General features: G+C 43.5%; 1 protein-coding gene across 2 annotated transcripts in view; it reads left to right on the top strand.

Annotated features, from left to right (window-relative positions):
- Positions 1-22,510, top strand: part of LOC147727349 (protein FAM47E-like) — a 270,030-nt gene that overhangs the window by 138,286 nt on the left and 109,234 nt on the right. The window contains exons 2-4 of one of the 2 annotated variants that reach the window (XM_086961439.1): positions 6,310-6,779; positions 8,784-8,956; positions 17,062-17,224. In XM_086961439.1, coding sequence (XP_086817565.1) covers positions 6,351-6,779; positions 8,784-8,956; positions 17,062-17,224 — 765 coding nt within the window. In that variant the 5' untranslated portion in view covers positions 6,310-6,350. The remainder of the gene's footprint in view (positions 1-6,309; positions 6,780-8,783; positions 8,957-17,061; positions 17,225-22,510) is intronic. The other variant, XM_086961438.1, reaches the window with a different exon arrangement.

Below are 22,510 nucleotides of genomic sequence, written 5' to 3'. Positions count from 1 at the left end.
TGGAAGTCAGCCAATAGCAGCGCGGCTCCCGGGGCAGGTCCTTTTTGACGTCACAGCTTTCTGTGGCAAGGCAGCGAATCAGAGCGCGGCTCCTCGCGTTGAACGACCAATCAGGTCGCGGCCCCTTCGTTTCTTTCTCCGCTGCTTTGGAACAGCTTCTGGTCAATTTCAGGCCCCCGGGCCGCGGCGGTGAATTGCGGGCAGATGAGTTAGCGCGCCCAGGGTCAGCGGGGCGATCTGAGAATCGCGAATCTTGACAGAGGATTGCTTCGTCCTGGGGATGCCTACGGGCTCACGACCACTACCTCACACGTGCCGACGAGCACGTCAATACCACGGCACAGCAGCTGGTGGGCAGGGGATTCTCAGCGCGGCGCTCTCAAGAAGAACAGAGAGCAGCCAGCGCTCCACACGGGCAGATGATCGAAGCTCTATGAAAACAGCCCACAATCTCTGCAGCACACAGCAGAGCTTTGTAGTCTTTGGCAACCTTTCTATCCCTGAGTTACCAAACAGGAGACCAGCTCTTCTCAGGCCCTTGGAGATTCAGTTTTGAAGACACAGCACACAACAAAGTCTGTTTAGGTCAAGCAGGCAGGGTCACAGCAAAGTCCCTCTTCTCCTCAGCTTCTGTTAGACAGCAGAACAGGTCAGCCCTTAGAGCACACAGCAAGGCAATCTTCCTTCAGTTCTCCAGTGGTCCTTCTTCCAGCAGAGGTTCCTCTTGATTGTAGAATCTAATTTTCTGTTGTCAGGGGTCCTTCTCTTATACCCCTAAAAGTCTTTGAAGTCTTTGTGCAAGTGGGCCCTGAGCCCGGTCTAAACCAGTTCTGGGTGTTGCTGGAGCCCTTGGGCTTCCTGGCTTCCTTCTTTCTTTCAGTGTGAGGGACAGAGGTGACAGTCGCCCAGCGGGAGGTGGAGCCAGCATTTTGGTCAGGCAAGCACAGCCTTATTCACTTCCAGGTGCTATCTCCTCCCACTTCCCTGGCAGCAGATGCAGCCTTTCAACCACGGGCTGACTCAGACAACCTCCTGGGGGCTCTGCAGCCCCTGTCACCCTGAAACCAGACAGTCAATCCACAAGCAGGCCCAGGCACACACTTTCTAAAAGTACTATTCTCAAACACAGAATTTAAAAACAACCTTGCCTAACAGATGTGTTATTAAATTCTGAGTTCAGGGATATCAATCACTTATGTCCCATCTTGTTCCTATGGGAAGATAGGCTGGTATCCATTGGGACCAGCCTCCCCATGTTAACCTATGGAGCAAGATAACCTTGCAGCAGTGAGCAGACAAAATGGCTGCTGCTCACTACCAGAGAATGTTACCTGCACCAGTACATGCTTTACCTTACCCACACACTGCACCCTGCCCAGGGGGGGTACCTTGAGCCTTCCATAGGGGTGACTGATGTGCACAGACAGGGAAGGGTTAGGCCCAGCCAGTGGGGACACTGGCCAGGCGGACATGGCAGTCCACTGACTGCACACAGGCACTGCGGTGGCAGGCCTGAGACACCATTTTAGGGCTACTTATGTGGGTGGCGCAATCAGCACTGCAGGTCCACTAGTAGCATCTGTCATCACCAGCCCTGGCACACACAGCGCACTTTACTAGGGACTTCATGGTGATATAAATATGCCAATCAGGTATACCCAATCAATATGACAATTTACATAGGGAGCACTTACACTCTGGCACTGATCAGCAGTGGCAGTGTCCAAAGCATCTAAACCAGCAAAAACGAAATCCAGCACAGCATCAAAAATACAGGAGGCAGAGGCAAAAGGATGGGGGAAAACAACGCCAAGGGTGTCAGGTCTAACACTATTCATCATATACATGGAGCCTCTTTGGATTCTCCTACAAATTTGCTGACAACAGGCAACTGTACTTTCATCTCAGCCCAGTGAGAAGCACCACCCATCTAGCTAGGTGCCACTTTGCCATCTGATCTTAGATGACATAGTGGCACATTAAACAGAATCTAGACACGACTAAGGGCCTGATTACGATGCCGTAGGAAATGGCACAGACACTCGGTCGGAGCCGTTCCTATGGCATCGTAATCTCCTGTTTGGATTAATTTCCGGCCAACCCATTTGGATGGGTTCAGTCAGAAATTAACCCAAACAGGCTTTCCGAATGGCTGCCCCTGTTGTTTATGTTTCAGAAAAGGGGGTGGTGATGGACAGAGTATCTGAATTAAACAGAGCACTCCTACCCAGTCAACAGATCCGGGCTTGATCCATCACCGTTTTTTAGCTCACTGCACCATCCCAGCTCAGAACCTGGCTACTGTTGTTTATGTTGGCATTGCAGCCAATGGCGGAGCGACTGCGCTACGTGATGGCCCCTTATGGCATACCGATACCGCCAATAACACATTCAGTCTCACTCTATGCGGAGGACATGTTGTTATTTTTTAGGGACCTTGGCGTGGACATGCGGGTTGTTGCCAGCGTATTCTCGCAGTTTGGAGACATCTCGGTCAGCGCATTAGAGCCGCGAAGTCGTAGCATATTCCTTCTCTGGCAGGTATGAGGGGACCCACCTACAATTTGGTCAAGTGCAGTTCAGAGTAGAACCCGCAACATTTAAATATCTGGGGATACAAATGTATAGGTCCTCCGCCGACACTAATGATGGGAATGTGGTGCGGACTATCAACTCGCTCCGGTCGCAAGTATCCTTCTGAGACACCCTGCCATTGTCCATGGCAGGCCAGTTAACAGTGTCCAAAATGGTCATGCTACCTAGACTTTTATACCATTTTGTAAATATCCCTGTGATCTTGCCGGCCTGGATTTTTAGGTCACTAAATACATTGCTCACGTCCTTGTTATGGGCACAAGGGAGGCACAGACTAGCTTTATCCAAGATACAGCTGTCAAGCAGGGCGGACGGCATGAGGGCACCTGTTTTAAAAATGTACTGTATTGTTGAGTAGTTGCAGTGGCTGACCTATTGGCTGGCAGGCCATAATTTGTTCGAAATTGCTTACACCCTGGCACCCTTACGGAGTGGAAAGTTACAGGCACTGCTATGCTCCGGGGCTGACAGGATGCGTGACCCTCCCTTCCTATTGTCCATTGCCATCCACTACCGGAAGCAGGCACAGAGATCTGCTAAAGCCCTAAACCCATATGCTCCAAATATCCCCCTTTGTGGTCTACCTACCCGATGTGGTGTGTTGTCGGCTGGCCAGGTAAGGGACTGATTGAAGGCGGGCTCAGCCAAACTTGGAGATCTCTTCCGACGGTGCACTGATGACACATGACAAATTTGCCCACACTAGAGCTGTACCGGAGAATCTGTTCCTCACGCATGCATCGGTTGTACTATATGTCCGGAAATATTGGTAGCGCAGACGGAACCCCCTACATTACAATTGTTGTGGTCACTGCACATCATGGGCCATGGACGCCACCTGGTACGCTGGCTATACCGTGGACTGCGTGAACACCTGCATGTGCCACTGTTGCTGCTCCTTCAAAAGTGGGACATGGCACTGGGAAGGGAATTGGAGGATAGGGAATGGGATGCTGCCCTGGAACATCCCCGTCAGGTGTCCCGTAATTTTCGGCTGAAATCCATACAATTACTAATACTACACAGGGCTTATCTTACACCACAGGCTATCCACAGGATGTACCCCTTAGCTGCTGCACGCTGCCCCAGATGTCCCCACAAACCTGCCGATTTTACTCATATGATATGGTCATGTCCTGTCCTCGGAAGGTTCTGGTCTGAAGTTACCAGTGGGTTATCTGCACTTACGGAACGCACCAGATGGGACACCATGGAAGTGTGTTTATTGGGTCTCCTCCCACTCCAGAAGAAAGCCAAACTGCTGTGTTGCTTTGCGGGATTGGCTCTGGTGCTCGCTAAACAACTAATAACACTGCGGTGAAAGTCTTGTAGGGCACCACGAGAGGGCAAATGGAGAGAAGAGGTCATTAGATGGGCGGTAGCGGAGGAGGAGGCGTTAACTCATGAGAAATAAAGGGGGTCGAGGAAAAAAACAAAAGTGCTAGATTGGAATTCTCTACCCACCCACCTCCGCCTCACACAGAACCACCTCTCCTTCAGAAAATAACTCAAAACTTGGATTTTTGACAAGTAAATAACCTCCCCTCCCTCAAGCGCCTTGAGACCCTCTGGGTGAGTAGTGCGCTATATAAATTTTAACTTGACGTGGCTTGATTGGGCTCATGTGTTAGAGCAATTTAAAGCAGTGACGGGAGACGATGTGGGTGCAGCCCTGGATCCCTCGGTTGAGTTGGCTGCATCTGCCTAATTCTGGTTTGGTCAGCAACCCGAGGATGATGGGGGATTGCGCTAGTGACCAGCCCCCCCCGCTCTCTTCCCCCCCGAACATTCAGCCACCTTCCTGGGTGCCAGTCGGCTCCTTTCTTCCCTCCTCCCTCCCCCCCGTTGCCCGGCCACCCCCGCATAGGGACTCACTGGAGCAACACTACTTTGGTGAACCCTCGAGACCCAGTCCCGGCATAATAAATTGGAATATAGCAGCCAAGTTTATAGTTAACAGTTTGTAGGGAGGGATAGTTGTGGGTGGGATATCTAGGGCGGTATGAATGGGTAGCAGATGATATGCAGTGATGTCAGAAATTTTGCTCTGAACACATTATTGTAGTTTAAATTGGAGCCATGGACGGCCCACTCATGGGCCGAATACTTGTATGCTTTAATACAAAATATTACGGACGATTGTCAAGATATATAAGCAACTGGATGATGTATATACCACAAAAAATGTAACTGCATGATGGTTTATGATGCATATTTGATGATGCTAAGAAAATTGTGTTACATTTTTTTTTAACCCCTTCGATGCTCATGACGAGCTCAGCTCGTCATGAGGCACAGTTGAGCTGTGCTGATGACGAGCTGAGCTCGTCATGAACAATGGGAATAGAGATCATGCAGCACAGGAGGGGAATTGCTGCAGCAGCAGGCTTTCCGAATGGCTTACGGCGGGCTCGGAGAGCACATCTGCTATTCAGAAAGGGTATATACGGAAAGGGGCTCTTTCCGCCCGAGGGATTACAATAGCAGTGTTCGGCAACCTTTCTGTGCCAGCCTTTCTGACAAAGAAAGGCTGTGGGAATCTGATTTTGGGGGCCCCCATCAGGGCCCCCATGGGTGCAAGGCCTCCAGACGGCAGCCTAGGGGGCACCTATGGTGCCCCCCTGTTGATCCCTGTACACCAGGTGCAGGGATGAACTGCACCTCTGCTCTTTACAATGAAAGCATGCATTCCGTTCGGAATGCATGCTCCCATTGTGAAGAATAGGATTGCGACCTAACAGTGTTCAGTAGCATCCTAATTGCTGGACCGTGACCGATGGTAGGAGGTTGTTTGGTTCCAGTAGCCAAACGATGTTGGACGGACTCTGGTCCGTCCGACATCGTAATCAGGCCCTAAGTGTTTACCCCTTTCTCATGCCTCTGGTAACTCCGTTCTGATCTCTTGGAAGTCTGAGGGATCTCCCAAAAGCTGGTCACCACTGCAAGTGAATGTTTTTCTACTCAATGCATCAAGGATCTCACTAAGAATACCCAGCACAATGCCTCACTTCTTCATAGTTCGAGCTCTACACCCACAAGGAAAATTGCACACAAGCCATTCAGACACCTGAGATTGTTCAGAAAAGGTATGTGGCAATGTGCTTCTGATTGACTCCCCCCCTCTTCAAAGCCACCCACCACAGAGAAAGATTTATGTTGAGCAAATTACATTCTTTGCGTTTGTGTGCTTGACTTGTCAAGGGTAGAGTGGGTGAGCAGTCAAGATTTACTTCAGAAGGGGTGTAGCGGATTTGGAACTCTGCAAGGCGTACGTAATAACCCTCAATTAACTCACTGTCCATTCGGATTTCTAGCTTTTATAAATAGTAGGTTTTTTTATTTACAAAGAGTAAACTAGAGCAGCTAAATTGTAACCTACCAGCCATGGTTTGAAGATTTTGTACCCAGTGAGTGATTTGTTTTTGAATGCCCAAGTAGATCACAGTACAATGGACAAGACTTGCCCAGCATGCATCACGCAAGGAAGCATTCTGCACGAGAAGAATCATTTTTTGGGAGAGGTGTTTCTTATTCAAACCCTTGACCACAGAGTTGATTTGAGGCATAAATGTAGTATTTGCTTAAAAGAATATTAAAAACCCTAACGGTATTTGTTTGTGAAGGTAATTGTCATTTTATGAAAATCTCTAAGAAAGGCAGACTGCACATTTAATTTTGCCCTACAAAGCACTTGTGAATTATAAACTACTTTAGAGTAAAAGCCCGAGTTGCATAAATGTGCTTTACCCACTTGCATGAAATGCATTCACTCTTTTAACATTAACTCAAAAGTGTTTTCTCCCAGGTACAAGGAAAGGGTGACGACTAAGTATCTCAAGGATCCCCGCACCAAAATGAATTTATCCGGTTCCCTAAATGGCAGTCGGTGGCGCTTCTTGGGCCCAGCAGTGGATGATTTCAGAGATGGCTACCCACCTCAATCCAGATGCTTATCTCCTCTGCAAATGAAGGGCACTTCACCCATCATTCACAAACTGCATGAGCCGTCTGGTGCCAGAGATCAAAAAAAGCCCAGGAGAAGGTTTACAAAAGATCAAATAGTTTTTTCAAAGCTGCTCCCATTACAGCAAGCCAGGAGGGAGTACATCGACGAAATAGAGTATGGCCTGACAAAGCACCCGCTGGCTCTCTATCCTCACTTAGAGGACGGTATTCCTCCAGAGGTAAAATGTTTGTTCTCACATACACTATTTATTTGTTTTGTATCATGGAGCTATTTGTGAGAAATCATGGTGACTGATCTGTTGACAATAGATTTTGGAAAACCTGACCATTTGTTTATAGTTTAATATAATTTTGAGGTGGAAAAATGCTACTTCTGAGTCGTAAAACATTATTGAGAGTGGAACAGCAGTTCCTTTCAGAACCCAGAATTCACTGACCGCCTAAACTGGCCAACAGCATGTGCAGTCAGTAGTTCAATATTTATTTATTGTATACTTTGTTAAAAACCTTTACAAAAAGATATTAAAATAACATTAAGATTAAGGGCATTTATGCTACAAAAAAGTTTACGGTCACCAAAAACGATTAAAAAAGACTTAAAAAACAATGCAACTCCTAAAGCAACGTTAGGGTACTTGAGGCGGTGTCACTAAATAAAAGTATATTGAATTTTTTTCATAATTGGCTTGTTTGAAAATGGGTCTTAACAATTTTCTTTGTTTCTCCAGGGTATATGGACATGTCACCACACAGTAAGATCTGTGAGGGTTGGTGGCTCCAGCTCAGATCTGGAGGGTAGAGTCCCTTTCACTGTCTGAAAGGAAGAAAAGGGGGGAATATGTCGTCCTAACTTAAGTATCCAACATACGGTTCCAGATGTTGCATGCTGGGGAATGCTGGTCCTCACTATGACATCGCCTTTCTGAATGCAGAAACGGAAATACTTCCTTTTCTTAAAATAACCCTCACACACACTAGTAGTGTCATGCTTCATCATTGGGTTCACCCTGGTTACTAAAGGTGAAAGTGGACTCAACCGTCTTCCAGGAAGCTCATAAAAGAAAAAGTCCAGTGGGCACGACTAAAGATTAAAATTCCCTCAAATGCTCCAATGTATCCCATCATTGACGGAGTAGCCGGGGATGTTAAAACTAGAAATTGCAGGGCAATCTAGGATGTAATACTTCTATTACCTTTTTCCAACATTTTTCAGCCCTACGGTAAGGGCCTAAGTAAGTTTGTGGCTTTCGTCAGGGTGAAGCAACTCACCTCCCCAGTTTGTTTATCTCATTAAGCTATTTTGTATATGTGATGCGTGCGAGTTAGTGCATGCTTAGACAGTGAATGTACTTGCCCTTTTCTTCTTTTGGAATCCAACCCACTTTTGCTTGGTTCCTTGTTTCTCGGGAGCAGGAGGGAAAGGGTGTCTCTATAGTCAAGGGTTTCCCGGGAGACGTGGAACTGAATATGTGACAAGGCAAGGTAGGATCTTAATATAATAAATTAAATTAAAATATTTTTTTGAAGTTTAAACAAAAAAACAAATTCCCACCTAAAGTAAAAAACGTTTTTTTGTTATTAAACGTGATGTATAGAATGTATTAAAATAATGAATTATTTTTTAATAACATCATAGTTACATTAATTCTTAAATGAAACATTCTATTAAAACATTTTATATTTAGATTTAAAAATCTGTAATATTTTAATAAATAATGTGCAACATATTTATTTATATTTATGACTATTTTAAATAATTTAATTAAATATTATTTCCTGGGGGAGGGGGTATTTTAAATAAATAACTCCATTATTTTCTATGGGAGGGGGTTGCAATACCAGTGGTTGGCCATGTGTAGTGCTGGACTTGCTTCTGTTTTTTTAGTAGTATCTTACACTCCTAAATTTGGCTCAACCCCCTTTTTCAGGGAATCGAGAGGTGGAAGTCTACACCTTTGAGTGACTTTACACTCTTATTTTGAAAATATCCAAAGTAGCAAAGTTACTCACAAGTGTGATTAACCTTTTTGAATAGTCCAGCTGGTGTATAATTTATTCTGGGTGCCACTGCTGGCCAAACCAAATAAATAAGGGAATGTTTTCATATTTACATGCAGAAAAGGAATTGTTTATGAAAGAATTTGAAATAGAAACCAAATATAGCAAGCTTTTAAGGACTATTGAAATATCCAATATAACATGTACCTCTGATACTTTTGCAGCTCTTTGAAGAGGTTATTGACATCCTTGATCCAGATATGAGCTTGAACGGTGAAACAGAATCCTGTATAACTCCAGTTGAGGAGCAGGTAGACGAATGCAAGACATCTGAAAAAGAACAGCAAGGCAGACGGAGCTTGAAGACCAAAGATTTGAGCACCAGACAGTCTCCAATGTAAGAAATTAATACATGAACGTGAGAAACTATTGTGTTGTGTTTCTGAAAGAAAGAGTCTTTGCTTTGATGTAACACGCGAATTTCGAAGGATTGATCTGAATCAGTGCCCACCACTTGACTTTTAATAGAATGCTGACTGAGTCTAAGTGCCAGTCTTTGTACCCTAGGTAATTACAATAGCAATAACAAATTTTATTAGAAATTTAGATACAAATCCAACGATTTTTAATAAAATTAAGAGCAAGACCTGGGCACCACAGAAGACGCTAAATACAAGATCCCTAGGTACTACCTGGGAGCTAAGAAATAGTTTGCAATACACGCCTCTTTTGTAGTCAGTCTATACTTATGTTGTGGACCACATCTTCTCCAAGGACCATGCTACTCTTATGCACCATAAGGCTAATAGCCTCCTTTACTGTCCTGATTCTTTTAACAATAAGGAAAGGGCAGAGCCACCAGAGCCAGATCTCCTGTGTCCCCTACACGTTCGTCTGCAGATCAGAAAGTTGCTGGGGATTCTAAGGCTTCTCCACCAGAGAGAAAAATGTCCTTTTATCTTGGACAGTTCAACCACCTGTCTACTACCGCACTGAGTAGCAACTGGCCCTGTGTAAACTTTATGTACAACCTCAGCTGTGCCAAGCTAGTCTAGGTAGTCCTCAAATGTTACATCAGACTATCCCTTCAGTTAAATCTTAACCATGTGGCTTGCTCCTACCTTTCAGATATCTTCTCCAGGTTATAGCACTTAGTCATCTCCTAAATGTTGCAGTGCCCTTCTTTTACAAGATTGCTGTGGTACCAATTTTCTAGACCAAGAATTAATATTTTCAGCTTTTGGTGGCATCAACCAGTCACAGGTATCCCACTTCTCCAATTTCCTGAGTTCACTGATCACCTCTTGGAGAGAGGCTGCAAGTCTCCACCAGATCATAGAATGATGTCATCCCCAGCCCCCTTGTAGAGACAAACATTGGGATCCTTCTCTGCCTGTTTCCAAGGGGCTCATTGGGAAGTCATATGCATCTCTGCACTTACCAACCATTATCTTCCTGTCTGTTGTCTACAGCTCAGCCTTGTATAAAGCAGCTGGTATAGTTATTGTTTGATAAACTCAAAGAGCCGTCCATACCGGTATGTAACTGTTACAACGCGTTTTTTACCACGCATACTGTTACCACGCATACCATTACCACGCAGGATCCTTTACACAACTCATACCTTTACAACGCATGACATTACATCGTAGATACTATTACAACGCATGCCATTACAACGTATGTATAGGTAAGTATATTATTTTATTTTACCTTTTACCAAAATATTAAAAATGAATTAAATTAATTAATTAAAGTAATATTATATATAGTTTGGGTTTTGGGGTACAGGGGTATTTTTAGGGTTCAGGGCTGGGTTTGGGTTATGGGGTACAGGGGTATTTTTAGGGTTCAGGGCTGGGTTTGGGTTTTGGGGTACAGGGGTATTTTTAGGGTTCAGGGCTGGGTTTGGGTTTTGGGGTACAGGGGTATTTTTAGGGTTCAGGGCTGGGTTTGGGTTTTTGGGTACAGGGGTATTTTTAGGGTTCAGGGCTGGCTTTGGGTTTTGGGGTACAGGGGTATTTTTAGGGTTCAGGGCTGGGGTTGGGTTATGGGGTACAGGGGTATTTTTAGGCTTCAGGGCTGGGTTTGGGTTATGGGGTACAGGGGTATTTTTAGGGTTCAGGGCTGGGTTTGGGTTATGGGGTACAGGGGTATTTTTAGGGTTCAGGGCTGGGGTTGGGTTATGGGGTACAGGGGTATTTTTAGGGTTCAGGGCTGGGTTTGGGTTTTGGGGAACAGGGGTATTTTAAGGGTTCAGTTTTATAAAAATATTTAAATTTAATTAAATACATTTATTTTAGTAATTGTAATTCTTATTTATTAAAGTATATATATATATATAACAAAAAATGTATTTATTAATTAAAAATAATGAAATACTTATTAATTACATTTTTTTTAAATAATATAATAATATTTAAAAATAATATACTTACCTATACTTACGTTGTAATGGCATGCGTTGTAAGAGTATCTGCGATGTAATGTCATGAGTTGTAAAGGTATGCGTTGTAAAGGGTCCTGCGTTGTAAAAATTGCGTGGTAATGGTATGCGTGGTAAAAATATGCGTTTTAACGTCATACATCCGTCCATACCACTAGGTGTCCTTGTCTCCAATTCAAGCACATCACCTGCTAAGTGAAAAAGGTGGCCTTGATTTACTCTATTCTCTTCAACCTGGGTTTGCAGAGAAATGTAAAATTGAAATGTAAAGTTAAAATGAATGAGTCTTATTTTTTCGGGCTTTTCAAACAAGCAAATGGGCTTTCATATGCCCATATCCATCGATGTTAGTGCTTTAATTTACAAGTTACTAGTACTATAATAGGTGTCCAGTGCATCTAATAGTCCTTGCTTCATTATGTTGGTCCTGGACCGTGATCACCATGAGATATGTCAATGGAGGCAGTAGCACATTTTTGTTATCCAATACTGGTATGTCCTTTGCTGGTCATATGCAGCAATGAGTCCGTTAATGGGGAAATTTGAATATCAGGCATCTTTGCCTCTCATCTATTTGGACTAGAGAACTTCCTCCAGTTAGCTGCCACTACCAAACCTCACCCTTGCATTATTCAACAAGTACAGCGCCCTGAATTGGTACTGATAGGGTAGAATCTAACCTAGGTGGTAAAAGCCTGAGTCACAAAAAGGCATGGTCAGTGCGATGAAAGTCTGTTTGGAGATCAGTATGGGCCAAAATAGAGAGATATTCTTGCACCGCCTTTACATGCCAATTGTGATTAGCAACAGACACAACTGTTCCTATGCCCCATTCCTTTTTCCAAGTCCACCCTATATTCACACCATCGAACGAGTCCACCCTCCGCCCACTCCATGGTATGCAATCAGAGTATGTGCAATACGGTTGTCAGGCCTGCAGTTTTTCTCTTCGTGTTGCTTGTTGTATGTAAAGTAATGTAAGAGTCCATTTTGGGGTGTCCTTGATGCATGCTTACACAGAGGTAGAAATTGTGTGGCAGGATGACTCAAGGGAGAACAAACCTGGTATGAGCCCCTGGTTAGAGTGCTAATGCATTAACAGTTCTTCTCTTACAAAGGAAGTAAAGAAGCCCCTGTGCCACAATCTGACCAGACTCCAAACCAAACCCTACTTTTACTACACAACAGGATGGGTCCCCCTATCAAAAATGTTTGAGAGCCATCAAATTAATGAGATTAACATACGGCATAGCAAAATCATCCTCTGATAGGAAAACCCCTCCACTCAAGTGTGTTCTGTTAAAACTCAGTCGAACAATCCCCACTCTATCATTAAAACTCAGTCGAACAATCCCCACTCTATCACCAGTTTACAAATTACACAGCTATAAAATGGTTAATATTGGAGCTTTCCAAATATGATTTAAAGTATGTATTTCCTGACAGAGGCTGCTCAGTTTTTTGAGGACGCCAGATAGACCCCAGTAGCATTTCTGTTGCCTAGATAATGCATAATACTTTACCACTGTCATCATTGTTTCATTATGTTAACCCCTTCGATGCGGGTGACCGAACCATTCTGTCATCAGTCACGGTTGGGCTGTGCTGATGACGGAATGGTTCCGTCACGACCACACCCATTTTCATAGGGGCCCAGCACAGGAGGAAAATATCGCCCGCAGCGATGCGGTTAAGAACCATATAAATTTGACAACTTCTTTACAACAGTGGCTTGTTTTAGAACTGGAACCTGGGATCTGGATATACACTTCTAGGACCCTTCCAGAGAACTATTGAATTCTCTTGTGAATCAGACATATGTCCTCTTGAAATTTTGATGTCTTTCATATAAAGACTGGAAACTGTGATCCGGACTTACGCTTCTAGACCCTTCCAGAGAACTACTGAATTCCCATGTGGATCTATGACTTCTTGAAACCTTGATGCAATTCATAAAAGTATACTTCAGAATCTCTTAACATTTTAGATTTCATGTTGTTCTTCACCTAAAATAGCAGGAGAAGTAAGAATCAAAGCCTTGAAGAAGTTACAGCGAGTAACGAAACACGTGTCGGCTGCCATCATTTCTTTGACACCAAGGAAAACATCAAGAACATGAATTCAATCCTTTCAAATAGTTTTTGTGTTTCACACTGGATTGATATGTTATTATTGTGAAGTGGAGCATTGTTGTCAAACAATTAAAACTCTTCAGCATAGATCCAAGAAATTTCTTGTATGATTCATCAAGATTGATTTGTGATAGTGAGCAGATTTGAGAAATTGTTTTGGGTATTGCTTTTTCCTACTTGCCATGACTAAAGCAAGTACTTTTGGAGTGCAGAGGCACAGTGTTTACTTACAAATTACTGAGTACTCCTACCAGCTTGCCTCTGGTTCTTAAATCGAAACCATCCACTCGCGCTGTGTTTCAGCCCTCTTTCACCTCCATATGTATCTTCTACTCAGTCATTTACTTTAATAGATGCTATTATTCCGCAACTGTTTGGCCATAATGGGGCACCTCTTTTTGTTGATGTGGAAGTATGTCTTCAGCCCTAGGGTTCCTTCTCCAAGGTTTAATTAGCAAAATGAAGGGAAAAGGTATTGCACTAGTGAACTGGAGGTAATTATCCAGCATCCGTCTCAGAATACTGATTAAGATATTTTAAAGAGAGGCTGAAGATCTGTTATCAAGGGAAAATTAGATGTATGCCTGAGTACCCTCATCATACCTTTATACCTGAACCAAGGGGTGACCAGTAATAAAACAATTGGGAGAAAGTCTGACTCTTAACAATCACAAATCCTCACTGGCTCCATGGGTGGTACTAGTGTTGAATGCCAACCACTGCCACACTGAGGGCCCGCAGCCTTTGATACAGAATCCCGCATTGGTCGCTCAGTGGACAGGGGACAGCAATGTGCTTGCGGTGTTGCTGCAGCACCGCCGCTCCTATTCCGAGTTGCTTGTCCACCGCCTCTTTCAAGGCAGTCTGCCCGCCATAAAAAGGGTGGCGGAGAGGTAACTAAGGGGGCCCTAACAGGGCCACCAGCCACTCGTGGGTTTCGGGGTGCATGCGGTGGGGTATGTTAGGCCCCCTGGAATTGCACCTCAGTTCCTGCATGGAGTTGCATGCATGCCATACCATGCAGGAATGTGCTGCAGGCGCTGCTACGGAGGCGCCTGCTGTTAAGGCTCACCTATGAGCCAGATACAGACCCTTCTGTGAGACCACTGCAGGCCTGCCCGCCATGAATTACAGTTGTAATCCGGCAGGCGGGTGCACAATGGGCTTGACAGTCCTCCTGTAGGCGTGGCGGTGGTGTGCTGACATGAGGACTGTCAAACTCGTAAAAAGGCCCTTAATCATCCTCATTATATAGTCAGAATGTAGTAAATGAATACCACTACTGTTTAGTTAGAAATCTGTATTATATGCAATTTTAGAGCACAACAAATGACAAATAATTATGGAAACTATTACTGAAATGTTAGCCCATGGACCCATTAGTAGTAAAATAGTGGTAGTCAGGAGATGGTAAGGCTGGGAGTCTTCAATTTCTGATACCCAAAAAACGGAATCCTCCCCATGAGTGTACATGCATGATTGATTGCATTTAAGGCTTAAAAGTCATCACATGCTAGAGACTTATTTCTGGATAAATCAGGGCAGATTGAAACTCACAACATTTTCCAGGGGGTAATTTCCACCCCAATACTGGAGGTTCTCAATTGGGTGCCTATTGACAGAGATTGATCTGTGACTATTCAGAAGAAATATTACTTCCTTTATTTAAACTTATTTAGCCTTTACAGCTTATTGAAAATATCCCTCAGTAATCCCTTTCACCATTCCAGTGCGTCCTGTGTTTTTTTAGAGGATCTAAAGAGACTCTACCCCTTGATAAGATCATCTCTGGGGTGGGAACTAAAAATTGGCCTTTTAATATTGCTAGGCCTTCCCTTTTAACTTAGGCACAAGTTTGACGATAAACAAACATCTTTCAAGAAATTATTCATAATCTCTATTATATCAGCTTAAAGGATGAGCTAAACAAAGGCCTGTCGTCTATGAGCTTTATAGTACTCCATAGTAATTTATCGCTGAGATTTTACCAGTCCTACCTTCTCAGGGGAATTTACATTTACTAATGCATCCATTGATGTGTAGTTTTCTTCTTTGGCTAGTTACCTGTCTATGAGCCACAGTTCACATCTTTGATTCTGGCAAGCGAGTAATCTTTGCCACTGTCAGCCCGGTACAGTGGATAATGTTGTGCATTGCTACGTGCTATGAGAAAAGTTAACAGATCTCTTACAGTCATTTCTTTAGTCAATTGCTCAAAGAATATGGCACGTTTGTTGCTCTTGAGAGGAACAGTCTTCTCAATTACATTTGCACAGTTGCCATTTTGAGATCAGTAATTTCTTTACCAAACTGAACTCTTTTGAATAACTCAAGAGGAGATCCACAAGTGGCTAACAGCCACATGCATCAAAGTCCGGTTTTGCGATTCCTAATTTGCGATTTTTACCGAATCGCAAATAAGGAATCGCAAAACGGGATGCATGATTGAAAGTGCATAAAATTTGCGATTCGGTAAAAATCGCAATTTTTACCGAATCGCAAATATTATGCGTATTCCAATTTGCGATTTCGCAATTCCCATTGATTCCTATGGGCCAAAAGGCCCATAGGAATCAATGGGAATTACGAATTCGCAAATTAGAATTCGCAAAATGTTGATGCATTCCATGGGTGCAGGGGGGGGTCCAAAGGACCCCCCCTGCACCCCTGAAATGTATTTTGAAGTTTTGAAGTGCATGTTTCAAACACACATATCCTAAGGACATGTGTGTCTGTAACATGACAGTGTTTTGAAATACAAATTAGAGCATTTTAACACATTTTCGCAAATTACCACGAGGTTCAACCTTGTGGTAATTTGCACCCTCTATTTGCGAATTCGCTATTTTAAAATTAATCATGCATTGCTTTTAAGGATTCGCAAATTTGCGATTCCTTAAAAGCAATCGCATTTTTGGAATTCGCTAAAAATAGCGATTTCACCAAAAATGCTTGATGCATCCCAGAAACCTATTTAGGAATCGCAAACGGCCGAATTTTGCGATTCGCACCGTTTGCACTTCCTAAATAGGTTGATGCATGTGGGCCTAAGACTTCTCAGCAAAGCTTGTCTGATATGTTTACATCTTTCTCCTCAATTTGTCCACCTTTTCATGTCCTACCCTAAATTGGAGAAGGTAGTTTATGTATTTTATTGATTTACATTTGTATTTATAGTTGTTGAACTGGGCCCTCTCTGCAGGGTCATACCCAACGTTTTTGCCTTCACCCTCCTGCTTTCTCAACCCATTTTTATTGGCTTTTAGGACTCTCCGCACTTTACCACTGCTAACCAGTACTTAACGTTGCCGAATTTGTTAATATATGCATACTCTATTTATGTATTTGTGATACACCTTCTAAGTTTGTGTTGAATGTTGAAAAAACTGTTATAATTTTGAGCTGTCCTTTACGATGACATGATGAAAATGCATCTAACATTTTCTAAAAAGTGATAAAGAAAAGTGGAATAAATCACAAGAGCTTGTGTATTCGAGACATCAGCCCATTATTATCAGTGTATTAATGCAACTAGATACTTGTTTGTATACAATGTATTAGCGGCCCTATCTAGTTTGCATAGGGACCCAGACCTTTCTTGGGTCTTTAACTTTTAGAAAAGTGGCATTTTCCTGCTGTAGTCATTTAATGCCTGCGAACCTGTCTCTGGATCTCATGACTGGGTGTAGCTTGCAGTTGATCTTTGTGTATTCCCCGTAGATAGCCACACACAATAGAGAGCTTAGGTATGCCTGGACGGACCATCACAGCAGGATGGAGAGGGTGGGCGGGTGGGGGTTGGAGCTGGGCACAGCCCTGCTTACTATTGAAAGGGCTATGTCCCGTCTCCACACAAGGGCTGCATACCCGTAGTAGTTAGTCTGGATGATAAACATGATTATTCCTATTTTATCCCACCTCTAGAAGTGGAGAGTCTAAGACCAAAAATCCTTATAAGTGGACTTCCACACATGATGGTGTAGTAGAAGATGATTTGATCTGTAAGAAGATGCAGGCCACGACTCCTCGCATACCTGAGAATGTGAAAGAAGCAACAAAAGACTTCTGTGACTGGATCAAATCTCTGGTAAGCTCAGAGTGAACTTCTTTATCAGTTCTCTTAGCTGTACGACGAGTGAACATATGAAAAACCAGAACGACGTTTATCTATTTATACATGTCAATGGGAAGTGAGGCGGATAAGAACAGAGTCTCAGAGAGTATGCTATCTTCCCTCTCCGGAGTCTCAAAGGGATTGCTGCCATCCCACTGTCATATTCACATCTGTTGGTTCTCACCTATTGATGCAGCTAGTAATTAGTCAGAGGGAAAACCTGGCCAATTGCCTCAGCAGGAAAAAGATTTGTGTTTTTTAGCCCTTCTAAAATGTGCTCTTTACAGCGTACTATATTTTGCCCATTGTTACTAACCTCACACGTGTAGATGTGCACTATTTGTAAATACATTCATGAAACCTAGTCCTGAAAAGAAGGAAGCTCCTAAGAGAACTTTGCCTCTAACACTGCTACTTTAAAACTGTTTGCCTTAAGGTTTTTTTTCCATGTTACAACGATTTCTTTAAAAAACCTATATGTGAAAAGAAATGCTCACCTTTGAAAATATGGTCAGCACCATAACATTCATCTTTTCGGAGCAATGCAATGTAGGAATGTAGTAGGACTACGAATCGGAGGTAGAAGGTGCAACTTTTGGGGCATTATACTGACTTGCTGTCCCAAAGTGTATATGGTGCCATAAGTGTGGCAACTGCTTCTTTTGCAGCTAGGCCTATTATTCCGTGCTGAGCTGTCATTGTATAGATTATTAAAAACATAAACACTAGAGAAAGGTGGTGATGATTGACAGAGATCAAGCAAGTGTGCATTTCTATTACCAATCATAATTCCCCAGTTACTGTACAAGTGTTTTGTCTAAAACACAGTGGGGCCTGTTCACAACCTGTATTTTGTAGTACTTAGAATAGTTCTTCAGTAGTACTATTCATGTAGATTCTACACTCATAAATCCTATTCTAGAAAGCTTCGTCCCCTGATTTGAGGTGTGAAGACATGTCAGTGTACACCTAGATGTAAATCTAAATCAGCAAAAAAGTGTAGACTTAAACCTAGGTGTACTAGTAAACATACACATGATTAATATACATGTGTATATTTACCTTTGTGAATAGGTGCGTGTATATGCAGCAGATGAAAATTAGGAATGGCCAACAAGAATATCCACAGGGACTTTTTTCGTACCCAGGTTCCCAAAATGTAGTTCACTTCAATGGTGAGATCAAAGTTGTCATCCTTGGAAGTAGTGCCCTCCTGAAGAGGAAAGCAGTGCAATGCTTACATTAATCTCAGTTACTGATAATTACTTATGCCACATTCTGATTTATCAGAGATTATCCATATGCAAATCATTATTGTTTCTTCATTGAAAATTACGCCTTGTTTTTCCAGCCAGATATTTACAAAGCAAAAATGCCCAGTCCTCATCAAAGTACCAAAATGGAATTTATCATCAGGCAATTTGGAATATTTACAAAGGAGTGCAAACAAATTGATCTCCAAGCACCAGCGTAGTATTGGTGGTACTTTAGAATATTCAGCTTTGTTGAGAATATCAGCAGCATGGCTAATTGTGTCTGTGTATATTAAAATGTGTGTAGGATTGTTAAGTGCACAACCTGAAGCCCAGTCTTATAGCTACTGCTCACAAGTTGCTTTCACATAACAACATCTCTATATCCTGTTCCCATTTTGAGTGGTGCAATAGAGTCCTATATCCAAGCTTTATAAAACGCCTGAGCAGCGGGCAATGAATAGTCTATATTTGACTGGGGATGCTTCTTCGATCCACTGCAGGTGTTCTGATTACAATGGTAAAAAGTGTTTGACTTTTAAGTATTACAAATATTGGGAATCGGTTAGTTCAAAGTCTTTGTTAAGGGTTACATATAGCTTTATTCTGTCTTGTCTTCGGATGCCCCCCCACCAGCTTAGATACTCCTATAGCAGCCCACATGTGGTATCCGGCGAGATTACCCAAGTCTCTAAGGATCACCAAGTCCCAGTTGTAATAGCAGCACACCGTGCCAAGCTCCCCTCCAGTTCACAGCTTCCCAAGCCTTTGTTTCTGCCCCAGTGAGCTTTGACCCCTTCAGAGGATCAGTTCCTCTGTATATGCCCTAGGCCAGTTCTTCACAAACTTTTAAGAGCCAAGATCCAATTTTTCAGAACAACAAACATTCACGACCCACTTTGCTTTAACAGGCATGAGTCAGATGTCATTTTGTTATGAAATAGTAGATATGCTTTCAAAATGCTGTCAATTACCATAGTAACATACTTGTTACAATTTTTTGCAATTATTTCTAGTAGCACTTGTTAGACCTGGCATCATTGGCGTGCGTCTCCCTTCCATTTTTGACGGATTGCCTCCTCTGTTTTGATATGTTTTTGCTGGTTTTATGCTTTGGGCACTGTGCCACTGCTAATCAGTGCCACAGTGCAAGTGCTCCCTATGTTAAATTGATGTACTAATTGGTGATTCCATGATTGGGTTATTTGATTTATCTGTCAGCCCCTCGTACATTCCACCATGTGTGCCCAGGGCTTGTAAATCAAATGCTTCTGGTGGGCTTGCAGCACTGGTTGTGCCACCCACAGAAGCAGCTTGTAAAGTGGGTCTCAGGCCTGCCATTGCAAGGCCTATGTGCAGTCTACCACTGCCATATTGACTTGGCCAAGTGCACCCACTTACCAGTTCCTAAACCTTCCCTTTGCTTCATATTAGACACCCCTATGGTAGGCCCAAGGGCAGGGTGCATTGTGAGTATAAGTAGGACATGCTCTGGTGTGTGTAGCATGTCCTAATAGTGAATTACAGCCATTTTCGTTTATCACTATTGAAGGCTACCTGTTCTCCTTAGGCTAGAATGGGCAGTTAGATTATTACATTCTTATAATCCTAATTGACTCGGGGAACATGGTAGAACTTCGAATTTAATGTGCCTGAACTCAGAATGATAAAATACATCTTTTAGTAAAGTTGGTTTTAATATTCTGTGTTTGAAAATACCACTTTTAGAAAGTAGGTATTTTCTTGCCTAACTGTCCAGGCCTGCCTCTGCTAGGTTGTGTATTCCTAGTCTGGAGTTTGAGTGACAGGGCTGGGGGGGTCCCAGGAGACAGGCTGGGGCAGCCCAGTGGTGAATAGAGATGTCTGCATCTAGATGGGAGGGAGGAGTTGCACCTGGGACCTGAGTAGGGCAGGGCCTTCCCTCTACAATGCTGGCTCCCCCTCCAGTTGTGTGTCTGATGTCTCTGCCCTGCATTGTGAAAGGAGAGAAGGAATCATGTCAACAAAGTGCTCCAGAGCTGTGCCTTCCCTCCCCTGTGCTGACTCCACCTCCTGTGGGGCGGCTGATGTCTCTGCCCTGCACAGTGAAAGGAAGGAGAGAGTCATGTTAACAAAGTGCTCAGGAACTGGTTTGGACTAGGCAGAGGTCTCTCTGCCTTCAGAGAAGAAAGGATTTTGGGGTATAAATATTGGGACCCTGATCCCAAGAAATTAGATCACTTCTGGAACAAGAAACCTTTTGCCAAGGAGAAGAACCAAGTAAGCTGTAGGAGTTTTACTGCCCCTCTGCCAGTGTGATGTTTGCTTGGTTGGCCTGCAGTGGTTGCTTCATTGCCAAGGAAAGGAGAAGGAACTTTTAAGGACTTTCATCATTTATAGAATATTCTCCAACTGTGCTTGCCTCCTGCTGAAGTCTCAGGGACAAAAGACTTCATCTCCAGCTCCCCTCTGAATTTCCTTGCTGGGAATTCTCAACTCCAGACATTGGCATGTCGCTGGGAGCTGGAAGTGCGACGCATCGAGAGGAAACGTGTCGCCGCCGCAGCTGAAATCGTCGCATCGCTGGACAAGCGAGCCTTCGCCGCATCTCCCTGGAAGCGTGTGTTCATCGAAGCTGCCTGCTGTCGTATCACCGGAGAAGCGTGATGTCATCGAGAGTGTCGCCATTGCATCACCGGAGAAGCGTGTCGCCGGACCTGTCGCGGCTCCAAAGTACAGAGTCGTCGCAAGGCTGCCAGGGCATGTACGCATCATCATCGCATTGTCGCTTCAAGGACACCATCTTTTCGCATCGCAACCAGATCATCGCATCGCATCAAGGTGCCATCTTGTGCACCTCAATGGGCCCGCAGGCCAAGAATCTATGCATCACCTCCACACCGGTAAGGATCACAATGCATCCCCTACTCTGCACAAGCATTGAGGCATGACGCATCATCTCCTCCGGATCACGGAACCGAGGCATCTCCCCTTTTGCGAGCCTTTTGTTTACTTTGCGTTACGCATCCAGGTACTTTGTTGAGAACTTTGTCGCATATATCATCAACTTGAACTAAGCAACGTTTTATCATCTTTAAGCAATCTTAATTGTGGTATTGTGTTTTTTTGTCGTTTGTGGTGTTGTGTTAGGTCTATATGAAGAATACATATTTAATAAAACCTGTGTTGTGTCCATCTGTGGTGTTTTCACTATATTGCTGTGTATTTTCACAAATGCTAAACACAATGCCTCTGAAATAAGCCTGTCTGCTCGTGCCAAGCTACCAAGGGGGTGAGCAGGGGTTATTAAGGAGTGTAATCCCCTTATCCTGACTTGGAAGTAAGGGTCCCTATTTGGTCAAAGGCGAATACCATTTCCAACTAGAGCCCCCTGGATCTAACAGCACTTGTTTACAAGTGTCACAACATTGATTACGCCTTTCGATATGTCTTCATTTGACTGTGGCCAAGATATTGATGGAGTCCAACTTGTCCATTCAAATTGAGACACCGTACAAAGAGTTTAAACCTTGGAGTACGTATATATGGCACTGACGTAGCACAAACTCCTGGATACGTTTGAAACTATGGTTAAATAAGACATTTCCAAATTGAACTTGCAACCCAAAGCTAGATCTAATTTTTCCAGAAATGAGGAACGGATTCTGCATCAACTAGCTAAGGAACAGCATTTAATGTTTCAATCAGCAGACAAAGGTGGCGCTAATTGTGATGGACACTAGTTTCTATGAACAAAAAGTCACTGAGCATCTCCAGGACATGAATACTTACGTTAATTTGAAGAAAGACCCTACCAACGAAATCATGGTGACTCTAGATCAGATCTTAGATAAAGCTATGGGCATGAATTGAATTTCAACACACACTCGCAATTTCCTCCAAGTTCAATATCCTAGACGCCCACGTCTATACATGCTGCCGAAAGTTCATAAAAACATGCACAATCCCCTTTTCAGACCCATCGTGTCTGGTTGTGGCTCCGTTTTCGAACCATTGGGATAGTACA

This window comes from Lissotriton vulgaris, chromosome 3_1 (genome assembly GCF_964263255.1).
Source record: "Lissotriton vulgaris chromosome 3_1, aLisVul1.2, whole genome shotgun sequence".
NCBI lineage: Eukaryota > Metazoa > Chordata > Amphibia > Caudata > Salamandridae > Lissotriton > Lissotriton vulgaris.
This window is presented reverse-complemented; position numbering and strand designations above follow the sequence as displayed.